Below are 13,578 nucleotides of genomic sequence, written 5' to 3'. Positions count from 1 at the left end.
GAGCCTCCATTAGATGTGAACATAAACCCTAATTTTCTAGAGAGAGAAAATATATTCCTTTTTCTTTCTACTAAAAATCACACCAAAAATATACATAGGTCATGTATATTTATAGGCAACATAAAGATAAAGAAAAAGAAACAACAAATCCTTCTCAATCTCTAATTCACATGTCTCAAATCAATATGATTCCAATATCAAGTTGGGCTATGAGTGAGAATCCATTGGGCCTATTATTTTATTGGCTACAATGAATTAATAATTGGCCCAATCCATGGGCTCAATTCAATTAATTCATAAATTAATTTCTACTCCACTAAAAGAAATTAATTGAACTCCAATTAAATAATAAATAACTTCTAAGTCAATATTGCACTTTGACCCCTCTATACTTAATTAGTTATCGGATAAATAAAGCCATCAATCCGACTACTTAATTAATATATTTATTTTGGTACCATTGATTATTTCTGGCTCGATCACAATAAAACATTTGTTTGACAAAAATAATAATTTAAATAAATAAATATATAAAAATCATTTTGTCTAAAAACATACGAAGGCCTTCGAATTTACTTTGTGATCAACCATAATCAATACAAAATAAATACAAGTAGCAATGATGCATATATTGAAAATATAACCCTCTAACTATTAATTACATAACTACTCAAAGTGTCGGTCTAAGGATCCCGAAGAATCCGCCGAACAAATGAAAGTAATTATTAATTAACAAAAAAGTATATACTTTTCTCATACTTAAAAGTCAAATGCCATGACGGTAATAGGGAGCAATTGCATACGACGACTCTCGCAATATATCTCAGCCTAAAGCGGATTCAGTCCAAGTCTTAATTAATTATGATTCCATCCATAATTACCGACTATGAACAATTTATGATTACTATTTATATTAATGTATTGATCGCAATCTCATACATATATAAATATTTCTTGTAATCAAGAGGACACAATCAATTCTATAATGAATCGAAACACAATACATTGAATTCACCAATTATATAAATTATAAATATTTCAGATATGTCAGGAATATATGTCACTTTAATCCAAATAGAAATTTACTATGGCAGGACATATAAATCCCAACACATCTACAGGCCATGGAGTCCTATAAATTGGTCTGCTTGTGTTTCCTGCTCCTTAAAAATCCTATAAATTGGTCTGCTTGTGTTTCCTGCTCCGTCGATTAGACATCAAAGTTGGTGATGATGAAGCAGCTGAACAAGTAAAAAAAATCGAATCCGCTATGTGTGAATGAAACGTTGTCTGAAGAAAGTTTGTTCTCGTACACACAAATGGGCAGTGATTCAAAGAATATTGATGAAGCAGTTGTTGCGCTCACGGGAACATTACTGACCGATGATGGCTTTATTCTCGAATATATAATCAGCAGCTACCATCAAAAGAATAATTATTTCGAGAGTTTTTACATTCTAGACTTCCTCAAGGAGAACAGGTTCATGTACCTTGCCGTCAAATGTGACTTGCTGCAGTTAGAGAATCAGATTCCCTTCCGAGTTCTCGAAAAATTGTTCAACATGATAACGGAACGTCTCCCACAAGATGGACGCCAACATTACGGCCTCTCCGTCACTGAATTGGTCCTTTCCTTCTTCGGTAGTGATGATTTGACGGGCCATCATCTAGCTAGTATTGATTATGGTGGTGAGAATTATGATCATATTCTCCATCTCTTACACAGTTGTTACATGGCGTCTCATGCTGAACCGATACGCACAATGGAGGATCCCGGATTCAATTATTCTGCAACCCAACTAGACTTTGCAGGAGTCAAGTTGCTTCCGGGTGATAAGGACGACCTATTCAAACTCAAATTTTCAACTACCTACTGGTTTTGAAAATGATTTCTTGTTTTGGTTGTCTTGCAGAAGAGCTTGTTTTAAAATCCCACCTCTCACCATTACCTACTCCACTGAGCCATTCTTAAGGAACCTCATTGCTTTCGAGCAAATTTCTTCCCCCCAATTCCGTCTTCTTTTCATACCACAAATTTCTTCCCCCAAATTCCGTCTTTTCACATCACATCCTTTCCTTATGGGTAAGCTCATCAACTCCATGGAGGATGTTGAATTGCTCATAAAAGCAGGAGTCATAAATAACCGTCTGAGTTCCTCGGAAGAGATGTTGCATCTCTTCAACAATATTTGCAAGAATGTCCATGTCAGTGAGTTCTACTCCGTTGAGCCGTGGAAGCTGGTCAGCCATTACTGCAACCGTTTCTGGCCAAGGTGTATAGCCAAACTGAGGCGTGATTATTTCGGAAGTCCATGGACACTAATATCTGTCTTGGCTGCCTTTGCTCTTTTCGTCCTCACCTTCCTGCACACCTTGTACACCATGCGTCACTAATTTTAACAAACGATGATCATCTCATCACTTCAGGTATGCAATGATTAATAATGTGGACGTCATCCATTTCTTGGTTTTGGTTTTCTATCCCATCAATAAATCTAGATCCACATGAGATCTCTCACCACAAGTGTGCTCTCTTTATTTATCACTGGATTGAAAATTGTTTTTCCAGAATTCTAAATTTTCTCTTTTATTTTACTTTTTATTTTTAAAAATGTCAGTCAGAAAAGTTGTATGAATTCAATGGCATATGAAGAATCCTATTACTATTTGTAAGAATAAATACACGTCTCTGAAATAATTTTTATGGTTAATTTTTTTCATTTTAGTATCATGTCATTTCTAAATAAGATTAATTGTGTTGTCCATTCTTTGGAATGATTTTTGTTATTCATACTCTTTCAACGACAAAATAAACCTTTTAACGACAAAATTCTTGTTGATATATTTTTTTTTGTTCTCCTCTTGATGCAAGAATGCTTCTCCTGTTTTTTCTTTTCGTTTTTTTTTTTTTTTTTCTTTCTTCTTTTTTTTTTTTTTTTTTTTTTTTTTTTTTTTTTTTTGAATGAATGAATGTATAAAAGTCCTATTAAGCTGCAGATTTAAGCTTCTAAAAATTATTACTCCATGTACCTGTTTGAGCTTAGATGGAGCTGAAAGCCACACCGAAAAATCCTTAACTCTGTTTATTTCAAATTAAAGAGTTTTTTGCTAGACAGAAGGAAAATGATAAACATCATGAAAGTTTTTTCATAATTTTAATCATGAAAAATGTAGTATTCCTAAATTTTAAAGGATTTATTAATGGGTTTCTATTTAAATTATTTGCTTTAAATTAATTGATTATGTGTGCTTAATGTGTTATTATTTAATGATTTATTAATTATTTATTTATTTTGCATTGGGCCAAATTTAGTATAAGTGGACCATGGTTTATTTGGGTTTAAGATTTCTATTTTGGTCTAAGATGGGTCTATATTTCATTTACCACACAGAGAGAGAGAGAGAGAGAGTCCATGGTTTATTTGGGTTTAAGATTCCTATTTTGGGCTATGATGGGTCTATATTTTGGGCTATTTTGGGTTTATTTTGGGCTATGATGGGTCTATATTTCATCACTTCCCAAGGCTGTCGGATTTTAAAAAAAAGAGTTCGGTGAGACTTGTGATTCCGTTATGTTACTAATCGTTAAGGCAAGTTCTTACTCTTATCTTTCCCTTTGAATCTATAAACTTATCACTTCTAGAAAATGAAATTTCTGTGTTAAATCGCTGAAAATTTAAGAAATTGAATCTATGAATGATTTTTGTGGAATTAATGAGCTTGATAACTTAGTTTCATTCAATGATATTAATTAAGGAATTAGATCTTTGTTTTGCATGATATATTTCTGTTTTATCATTTGTCATGATATATTTCTGTTTTATCATTTGTTGCCTCTATTTTTACAAAAACAGAGTATGACCTGTTTAAAATTGGAGAAAGTAAAAGTAAAAGTAAAAGCAAGTGGCAAAGGAAAAGCCAGAATTACAGCAATGCACAAGTGTCCATCAGTCCCAACTCTTACTTTCCAAAAGAGTGGTTTATATATATATATATATTACCTGTTGGTGATGGTTGAAACATTTTTTTAAATTCAAATGAGTGTCCCTGATGCTTTGCTTTATACTGACTAGGCATGGGCAAGGTATATATTCCCATTTTCCTTTCACTTTACACAAATTGAGGCAAGGGAGATGTTTATTTTCTTTTTCTTAAAGTATATCCGAGTTTCTCTTTTACTTTACACTAATTGAGGGAAGGTATATGTTGATTTTTTTTTCCCTTTACACTATTTGTGTGTCTCATTGATTTAAACACTTTAAAAGAAAGAATGATTTAAACACTTTAGAATAGAGAAACTCTATCTCTATTCATTACTAACTAGCCAAATTCACGTACAATGCACGTGGTCAATTAATCATTAATGAATATAAATTGGTAGGGAAAAATATAAACCTACCCTACCCTCGATAAGATTGATTAGATCTCATTATCAAGGATAATGAAATCAAATCTGACGTGGTTCAACAGATAAGAATAATCCTACTATAACTGGAGAAGGTCAAAAGGATTAAATCATATCCCGACAAATCTGGTAATAAATCTCCTATGATTTCGCACAAGCGGAAGATAAGGTCAACCATTGACATCAGCGGAACGATTTTGATTCCAATCGACAGCCATAAATAGGGCATCAAGCCATTAAAGAAGGTAAGACATAAAAACTATTATTAATCCCTGCCTTCTTTTTAGACCTCCGTGACTAATTTGATCGTCGGAGAGTTCTTGGCAGGCACCACACCGGTGCCGTCAAGATTCATCGATCTTCTCCTCTCTTTCTTGCAGGAAAACGGTATCGTATCGGATTGCGCGAATTTCAGCCTCAACATAAATAATAATACAATCATATATAAAAATATTATATATAATCTAAAAAAAATTACCTGTTGATGATGGTTGAAACATTTTTTTAAGTTCAAATGAATGGTCCATAATGCTTTGCTTTATACTTAGTTGGGCAAGGTATATTCCCATTTTCCTTACACTAATTGAGGCAAGGTGGTTGTTCATTTTCTTTTTATAAAGTATATCCAAATTTTCCTTTTACTTTACACTTATTGAGGCAAGGTGGATGTTCATTTTCTTTTTATAAAGTATATCCAAATTTTCCTTTTACTTTACACTTATTGAGGCAAGGTGTATGTTGATTTTCTTTTCTCTTCACATTGTTTGTGTCTCATTGATTTAAACATTTTAAAAGAGAGAATAATTTAAACACTTTAAAAGAGAGAAGCTCTATCTCTATTTATTACTAACTATCCAAACTCGTGGTCAATTAATCTTTAACAAATATAAATAATAATGCAACCATGTATAAAACTATTATATATAATCTAAAAAAATCATTTATTGATGATGGTTGAAACATTTCTTTAAATTTAAATGAATGGTCCCTAATGCTTTGCTTTATACTGAGTTGGGCAAGGTACATCCCCATTTTTCATTTACTTTACACTAATTGAGGTAAGGTAGATGTTCATTTTCTTTTTCCTAAAGTATATTCGAATTTTCCTTTTACTTTACAGTTATTGAGGCAAGGTATATGTTGATTTTCTTTTCCCTTTACACTTATTGTGTGTCTAATTAATTTAAACACTTTAAAAGAGAAAATGATTTAAACACTTTAAAAGAGAAAAGTTTTATCTCTATTTATTACTAACTAACCAAATTCACGTGCGATGCACGTGGTCAATTAATTATTAACGAATATAAATAATAATACAATCATATATATAACTATTATATATAATTTAAAATAATTACGTGTTGATGATGGTTGAAACATTTCTTTAAATTCGAATGCATGGTCCCTAATGCTTTGCTTTGTACTGAGTTGGGCAAGGTATATCCCCATTTTTCTTTTACTTTACACTTATTGAGGAAAGGTAGATGTCCATTTTCTTTTTGCTAAAGTATATTCAAATTTTCCTTTTATTTTACACTTATTGAGGCAAGGTATATGGTGATTTTTTCTTTTCCCTTTATACTGTTTGCGTGTCTCATTGATTTAAACACTTTAAAAGAGAGAAGCTCTATCTCTATTTATTACTAACTAGCCAAATTAATCATTAACGAATATAAATAATAATACAATCATATATAAAACTATTACATAAAATCTAAAAAAATTACCTGTTGATGATAGTTAAGACATTTCTTTAAATTCAAATGAATGATCCCTAATACTTTGCTTTATATTGAGTTTGGCAAGGTATATCCCTATTTTCCTTTTACTTTACACTAATTGAGGTAAGGTAGATGTTCATTTTCTTTTTCCTAAAGGATATCCGAATTTTCCTTTACATTTACACTTATTGAAGCAAGGTATATGTTAGATTTTCTTTTCCCTTTACATTGTTTGCGTGTCTCATTTATTTAAACACTTTAAAAAAAAGAATGATTTAAACACTTTAAATGAGAAAAACTCTATCTCTATTTATTACTAACTAGCCAAATTCATGTGCGATGCACGTGATCAATTAATCATTAACGAATACAAATAATAATACAACCATATATAAACTATTATATATAATCTAAAAAAATTACTTGTTGATGATGGTTGAAACATTTCTTTAAATTCAAATGAATGGTCCCTAATGTTTTGCTTTATACTGAGTCGGGCAAGGTATATCCCCTTATTTTTATTTTTATTTTTTTTATTTTTTATTTTTACACTAATTGAGGCAAGGTAAATGTTTATTTTCTTTTTCCTAAAATATATCCGAATTTTCCTTTTACTTTACACTTTTTGAGGTAAGGTATATGTTGATTTTCTTTTCCCTTTACACTGTTTGTGTGTCTCATTGATTTAAACACTTTTAAAGAGAGAAACTCTATATCTATTTATTACTAATTAAGAGTGTTTATTGAATACTAATGAGTGCAAATGTTGCATAAAACTGATTGATCCTCGAGATTTCCTAATATGTTAAAATTAGTTAACTTCGGACAGGGATGGAGTCAGCTAATAGCATCTCTAGTGATCTATTAAAATACTCTTTTGTATAAAATATATACTGTCATGTATGATGTGTAAATTTATTTTTTATTTCTAACAGTTTGTTAAAATACACTGCCAGTTCACCAATATGTAAAATTGCTGTGTATTTCCTTTCTCCTTTCTCATTCTCATTCCATTAACTAATCAATCATATATTAAGTAGGTTTATAAAAATTATGTAGGATCTAAGCATAACATTGATAAATTGTTATTGGAGATACATTTTTACACAGAAGGTATAAAACAACCGTTAGAGTTAAAAAATAATAATAATTTTTTTTATTTTTTTTATTTTTTTTTTTGTTTGTAAATCTATTATAACACATTTAGATTTACACACACACACAAAAATCACATTTTAGTATCATGTCATTTCTAAATAAGATTAATTGTGTTGTCCATTCTTTGGAATGATTTTTTTTTTTTTTTTTTTTTTTTTTAAACCTTCTATTTTCTTATATACATAAGAATTTGAGGTAGAGTGTAGATTTATTTTTGTAGTGGAAGGAGGCTGAGGAAATAAACCTTTTAACGACAAAATTCTTGTTGATATTTTTTTCCTCTAGATGCAACAACACATTTTTTTTTTTTTTTTTTTTTTTCTCTGAATGTATAAAAGTTCTATTAAGCTGCAGATTTAAGCTTCTAAAAATTATGACTCCATGCATGTGTTTGAGCTGAGATGGAGCTGAAAGCCACACCGAAATTCCTTTAACTCTATTTATTTCAAATTAGAGAGTTGTTTTGCTAGATAGAAGGAAAATGATAAACATCATAAAAGTTTTTTCATAATTTTAATCATGAAAAATGTAGTATCCAAAATTTTAAAGGATTTACTAATGGGTTTCTATTTAAATTATTTGCTTTAAATTAATTGATTATGTGTGCTTAATGTGTTATTATTTAATGATTTATTAATTAATTATTTATTTTGCATTGGGCCGGATTTAGTACAAGTGGACCGTGGTTTATTTGGGTTTAAGATTTCTATTTTGGGCTATGATGGGTCTATATTTCATTTACCACAGAGAGAGAGAGAGAGAAGCAGCGGCATAACCTCCCAAGGTTGCCGGATTCCGTTATGCTACTAATCCTTAAGACAAGTTCTTACTCTTATCTTCCTCTTTGAATCTATAAACTTATCCCCTCTAGAAAATGAAATTTCTGTGTTAAATCACTAAAAATTTAACTTAGTAAATTCATTATAGAATTAGGAATTGAATCTATGAATGTTTTTTTGTGGAATTATATATGCATCAAGATTTATTGTTTATGTTCAAAATATTTCCAGGGTCTTATTTAAAAATACCACATTACCCATCTTAAATCAAATAATTTAAGAAACCTATTTAACTAATCCATCTTCTCTTAACACTTTTTCAATAATTTTTAAGTCATTTAGACAGTCATTTCCAGGAATGCAATCTCAAACCAAAATTGTAAAACACTTTTGATGAATAACAAGCCTTTTTGTTAGGTGCAACGTTTGTAACTCGAATTCAATTACAGGACTAGTTGTTTCATTTCTAAGGTCTGACTTTGTACCCTAATAAGAGAAATCAATGACATCGACATTGCCCCTCCAAAAAAAAAATAAAAAAAAATAGAGTAAAGTAAAAACTTAGGTTGAGAAATTATGTAACTATTATAGAAAATTTATTAGGTTTTCATACACACAATTGGCAAATATAATTGATAAAAGCATACACACAAGCAATACAAGACTAACGTGGTTTGGAAAAGTGTCTAGTCCCTTTTGTTAGTTGCATCTCTATTTATAAAGTCTTCAAATCTAATTATTTGTTGAACAAGTATTCTCTAACTTATTTATAAGGAGTTACTATATCAGTTTTTAACTGCATGTATAATTTCTTCTTCAAATTTTCAGCTTTTTTTCTATGTCTTTTTGTTTTCAAAACTGATAAGGAAACTAATTCTTGTAGCCTCCCAATTGTGTTATGTAATTCACTGCCCAAGAGAAACGGAACCTGTTGCACTTTGTCGGTAGCCAATTCAAAAAAATTGCACGTCACACGTGGAACCGGTTCCTGAAATGGTTGCGATATTCCAGTAGTCAAGTGTATAAACTAAAGTTTGCAAATTTGACCCACGGGAGCAGCCTTCACGTTCTCTTCTGTAACTCCACCTCAAATAAAATACCTTCATGGAATTGATAAACATTAACAAAATCATCACAAAGGTATTTGTTAAAAGAATTAGAGACAGACAGTTTCATTTGTGAAAAGCGAAAAGTTCTGTCGAGGACACCACAAGTTTAAATAATATCACTTTCATGCGCTGAATAAGGATTGACGCAAATCTTCTTTGCTGAATAAGTTGCAATGAAGGCACTAAAAACACTTTTTAAAGCTACCAAATCTTAATAAAAGCATATGACTAATCGGTGCTAGCAAAAAACAAAATATATAAAATTACTGGCCTTGGTGGGTGGGCTTCCAGACCAGGCCACGGGCCAATACCTTTACCCAAGCCCGTCCCACTATCTTATAGGGCTGGATCGGGCCAACCCTTCATGGGCTTGAACTGCGGGCCTCTTTGCACCCTTGCATTGATCAAGAAAGACAGGCTTGTTAGGAGGCGTCACATACAAAATCACCTTCGGTTGAGAGAAAGAGGCCCTTAATGGACTCTTCTTATTATGCGAAAAAAAATATTTTTATTGTGTTTAAATTTGCATTTTGTTAATATATTTTATGTAAATCTATTATGACACATTAGATTTACACAAAAATAAAAATAATCATTTTAGTATCATGTCATCTCTAAATAAGATTAATTGTGTTGTCCATTCTTTGGAATGATTTTTTACCCTTTCAACCTTCTATTTTCTTATACACATAAGAATTTAGAGCCATAGTGTAGATTTATTGTTTTAGTGGAAGGGGGCTGAGGAAATATACCTTTTAACGGCAAAATTCTTGTTGATATTTGAAGATGCAAGAAACTCCTTCTATTCTTTCTCTCTCTAGAATTCTTACACCTCAACCCGAATCAAGATCCCCCTCCTCTTCATTCCAACTCCTATTTATAGATACTTACCAGATATTTACAAGATATTTACAAGATATTTACTAATTGCTGGACCTGGGCCTTTTCCTCAGTAAGCCCTGGTCACTCTTAATGGGCTTGCTCCCGCTCGGCCCATATGGCAGTGTCTTTTTATGGGCTGACCCAGCTGTTCGGACTGAAGGTTGTGTTTCGCGAGTCGGACCTGGCCCATGTCATCCAGGGCCTCCTCAACTGCCCCCATAATTGCCCCTTATTTAATAAGGGGTAATTATTGATGGCGTCTCATCATGACGCTGACGGCTCGAGGTAACCACGTGGGGGAGCGAACGGTCAGATCCAGAATCAATGTTCCGGGGTTCGAGGGATTTCTTGCCTTCCCGACGCTTCGGCCCTCGGGCCCCCTTGCCTATATAATGCTCTCGAATTCCACTTCACTTCCCTTTACCGTCTCCATCATCAGCCAAATCTCCCTCTTTCTAGAACTGTGCTAAGCTTTTTCCGGTGAAATCCTTCGAGAGTCATTCTCCCAGCGATCTTGCAGTCCTCCGAGGTTAGTTTCGTTCTTTTTACTTTCGGCAGGCTTCCATTTTCCCTCTTTTAGATTCTTCTTGCACCTCCACCATGGTTGTAGATCTGGGTGTTCTTCGTATGAGACTTAGACTTCCTGACAACATCGTAGTTAGGGTTTGCCCCCAAGACGTTAATATTACGACCGGCGCCGGCCTCCTGCCCGGCGAAGTCTTATTCACAAACCTTCAACTGAATGTTGTTAGGTTCCCTCTGCACCCTTTCTTTAGTTACGTCTTCAACAGATTGGGGATATCCCCTCTGCAGGCCAACCCCAACTTCTTTAGGATCATATCTGTTATGCTCTTATTGATGCGTGACAGAAATCTGGACCTTGACCTCATAGACCTCCTTCTGTGCTATAAGGTCAGTAAGATCCGTACTAACGAGCCCTTCTACCACCTCTACCCGTTCGAGAAGATGTCCATATGCACTGACACAATAAAATCTGAAAAGGGTTGGAGGGATAGCATAGTGGGTATTAGTGGGGCTTGGTCTTCGCCGGCTGCAGAGGATTACCCAATCCCGAGCGCCTTTGGTGTCTGCTCTGTCTCTTCCTATAAAAAATTCAAATCCCATAAACACGACTGCCCCTGTGAAACATGCGTTCCTCGTTTTTGCACTTACTTATGCCGCTCCCTGGGAATACCTTGTGATGACTTGAGCTACAGTGTTTGCAGGGATAGGATTAACTACTTGAAGAGATACGTTCTGAACGATATTCCTTCCTGCTCAGATCTCCTCACTTCAGACAACCTCTTTGCGCTCTCATCACTCGGCTACAATATGAGCAGACTGCAGATTCCCTCTTTTGGCAGGAGGAAAAATACTCCCCCAGTCATTCCTGCTGCTGGGGCGACCTCCTCTCCAGCGTCGGCTTCTTCTTCAGCCACCATATCTGACACTGTCCCGAGCGCAGTGGCTACTAACCCTGCTGCCAGCGCCCCTGCGGCCAACCAGAACGCGCCCTCCCCAGCTACCATAGCTCCTGCTGCTGCGGGGGGCGGTCGGGACAAAGAGCGAGGCAAAAGGCCTCATCCTGACAGTGAGATCGACCCTGAGGAGGAGCCTCTTATTAGAAGGACCCGAGTCTCTGGGCCGGGTACTCTCTTGCACCGAGCGATCAGAGATCCTTCTCACTCTGGGCCTCCTGCAGCTGGTGGCTCTGCTTCTGCTTCAGGCCCCCCTTCTATCCCCAGCTTGCCGCCATGGGCCCCTCGGTACACTCGAACGGATGGGACGTTCGTGAAACCGAACGAGACCATGCTGAAGGATGGCCAGACCGCTATGGCCTACTACAGGAGCATGTGGACTCCGAAGGACATTGAGGCGGCAAAGGGCCTTTCCCAGAAGGACGTGTTCAGTCGCTTTCCCCAATCTGCTATGGAGGTGACTTTTATTTTCTAACTCATGAATTCTCTTATATTACTTGGTCTTGCCTTCTCCCGTTCTGACTATTGGTTTAACCGTTCTTATTGTGCACCTATGCAGACATTGTTTGGGATGATGGCCATGCAGAAGCAGGTGGAAATGGGGAACGCCAGGGCCCGAAAGTATTCTGACAGCCTGGAGGTGGCTAATAAAGAGAACGACCTCCTTGCCATGAAGAATACCGAGGTGCTGGTTCGGCTTGACAAAGCCGAGCAAGAGAGAGATGTCCTGAAAAAGGAGAATGATTCCCTTCAGGATGAGAAGGACGCCCTCCAGCTCGAGAAGAGCGTCTGGCAGACTGAGCAGGAATCACTCAGAGAAGAGAAGGCAGAACTCCAACGTCTTCTAGCTGATGAACAGTCTGCTCGGATGGCTTTTGAAAAAAGAGCTCTGGACGAGCGTACCGCTCTGATCGACGCTATCAGCAGAGTGGGTGGTGGGATGCTGGCCCTTCATGCTCGGTTCTCCAGGGTCGGTGCTCTTCGGTATGCTCAAGGATTCCGGGAAGGCTTCGCCGACCGGGTTCCGGATGAGGGACAGACCAGCTCCACTCCGGATGAGGTAGACAAGGATCTGGGGATCGAGCCTCTGGGGGTCTATGTCGACCCAGAACCCACCGAAGCGGAGCGTATATTTGATGAGTGCCAGGACATCGCATCCTCAAGGATCATCACAGCTCCTCCTACCGCTCTGCCACTGACCGCTCCCCATTCGTCAACCGTGGCTCCCTCTGTAGCCACTGCTGACGCTGAACCCCAGCCGAACGACTCAGTTATTCACCTGGATTCCCCACCTCATGAAGGTGAGGCGGCTGATGGGGCCGAGGAGGCGAGTCGGCAGGACCAGGATGCTGTTGGTACTGAGGCGTCTAGCTAGGGCTCCTTCGAATTCTTCCAGTTCATATCTTCTTGTAATGATGGACACCTCTCTTTTGTAAACTAAATGTTCAATATTAATGAAATGGCCGAACTCTTTTTCTCTATGTGTTGTGCTCTGTTCAGCTTATCTTCAGTACATATATATCTTTTCTCTCTTTTTCTTTTTACATCAGTTTTGCTGTGTGTTTGTACGGCAAGTGCCTGGCGCTCGGCTAGAATGCCACTTGCCACTTGCCTTTAAATTTTTAGCAAGTGTCTGGCGTTCGGCTTATAGTGCCAGCTGCCACTTATCTTGCTTAAGTGCCTGGCGCTCGGCTAGAATGCCACTTGCCACTTGGCTTTAAATTTTTAGCAAGTGTCTGGCGTTCGGCTTATAGTGCCAGCTGCCACTTATCTTGCTTAAGTGCCTGGCGCTCGGCTAGAATGCCACTTGCCACTTGGCTTTAAATTTTTAGCAAGTGTCTGGCGTTCGGCTTATAGTGCCAGCTGCCACTTATCTTGCTTAAGTGCCTGGCGCTCGGCTAGAATGCCACTTGCCACTTGGCTTTCAATTTTTAGCAAGTGTCTGGCGTTCGGCTTATAGTGCCAGCTGCCACTTATCTTGCTTAAGTGCCTGGCGCTCGGCTAGAATGCCACTTGCCACTTGGCTTTAAATTTTTAGCAAGTGTC

General features: G+C 36.2%; 2 protein-coding genes across 2 annotated transcripts; both read left to right on the top strand.

Annotated features, from left to right (window-relative positions):
* The first annotated feature begins 1,319 nt into the window (after positions 1 to 1,319).
* Positions 1,320 to 2,394, top strand: LOC132309124 (uncharacterized). Its single transcript, XM_059807474.1, has 2 exons — positions 1,320 to 1,819; positions 1,914 to 2,394. The coding sequence occupies exons 1-2, from the start codon at positions 1,320 to 1,322 to the stop codon at positions 2,392 to 2,394; spliced, it is 981 nt and encodes a 326-aa protein (XP_059663457.1).
* A 9,355-nt stretch (positions 2,395 to 11,749) lies between these two features.
* Positions 11,750 to 13,047, top strand: LOC132310097 (uncharacterized). Its single transcript, XM_059808326.1, has 2 exons — positions 11,750 to 11,989; positions 12,092 to 13,047. The coding sequence occupies exons 1-2, from the start codon at positions 11,864 to 11,866 to the stop codon at positions 12,905 to 12,907; spliced, it is 942 nt and encodes a 313-aa protein (XP_059664309.1). The 5' UTR covers positions 11,750 to 11,863; the 3' UTR covers positions 12,908 to 13,047.
* Positions 13,048 to 13,578: the final 531 nt, after the last annotated feature.

This window comes from Cornus florida, unplaced genomic scaffold (genome assembly GCF_030987335.1).
Source record: "Cornus florida cultivar Cherokee Brave unplaced genomic scaffold, ASM3098733v1 CherokeeBrave_3.0.0_Hap2_Chr05, whole genome shotgun sequence".
NCBI classification, from domain to species: Eukaryota; Viridiplantae; Streptophyta; class Magnoliopsida; order Cornales; family Cornaceae; genus Cornus; species Cornus florida.
Note: the sequence above shows the minus strand (reverse complement) of the source record. Positions and strands in the feature narration are given on the sequence as shown.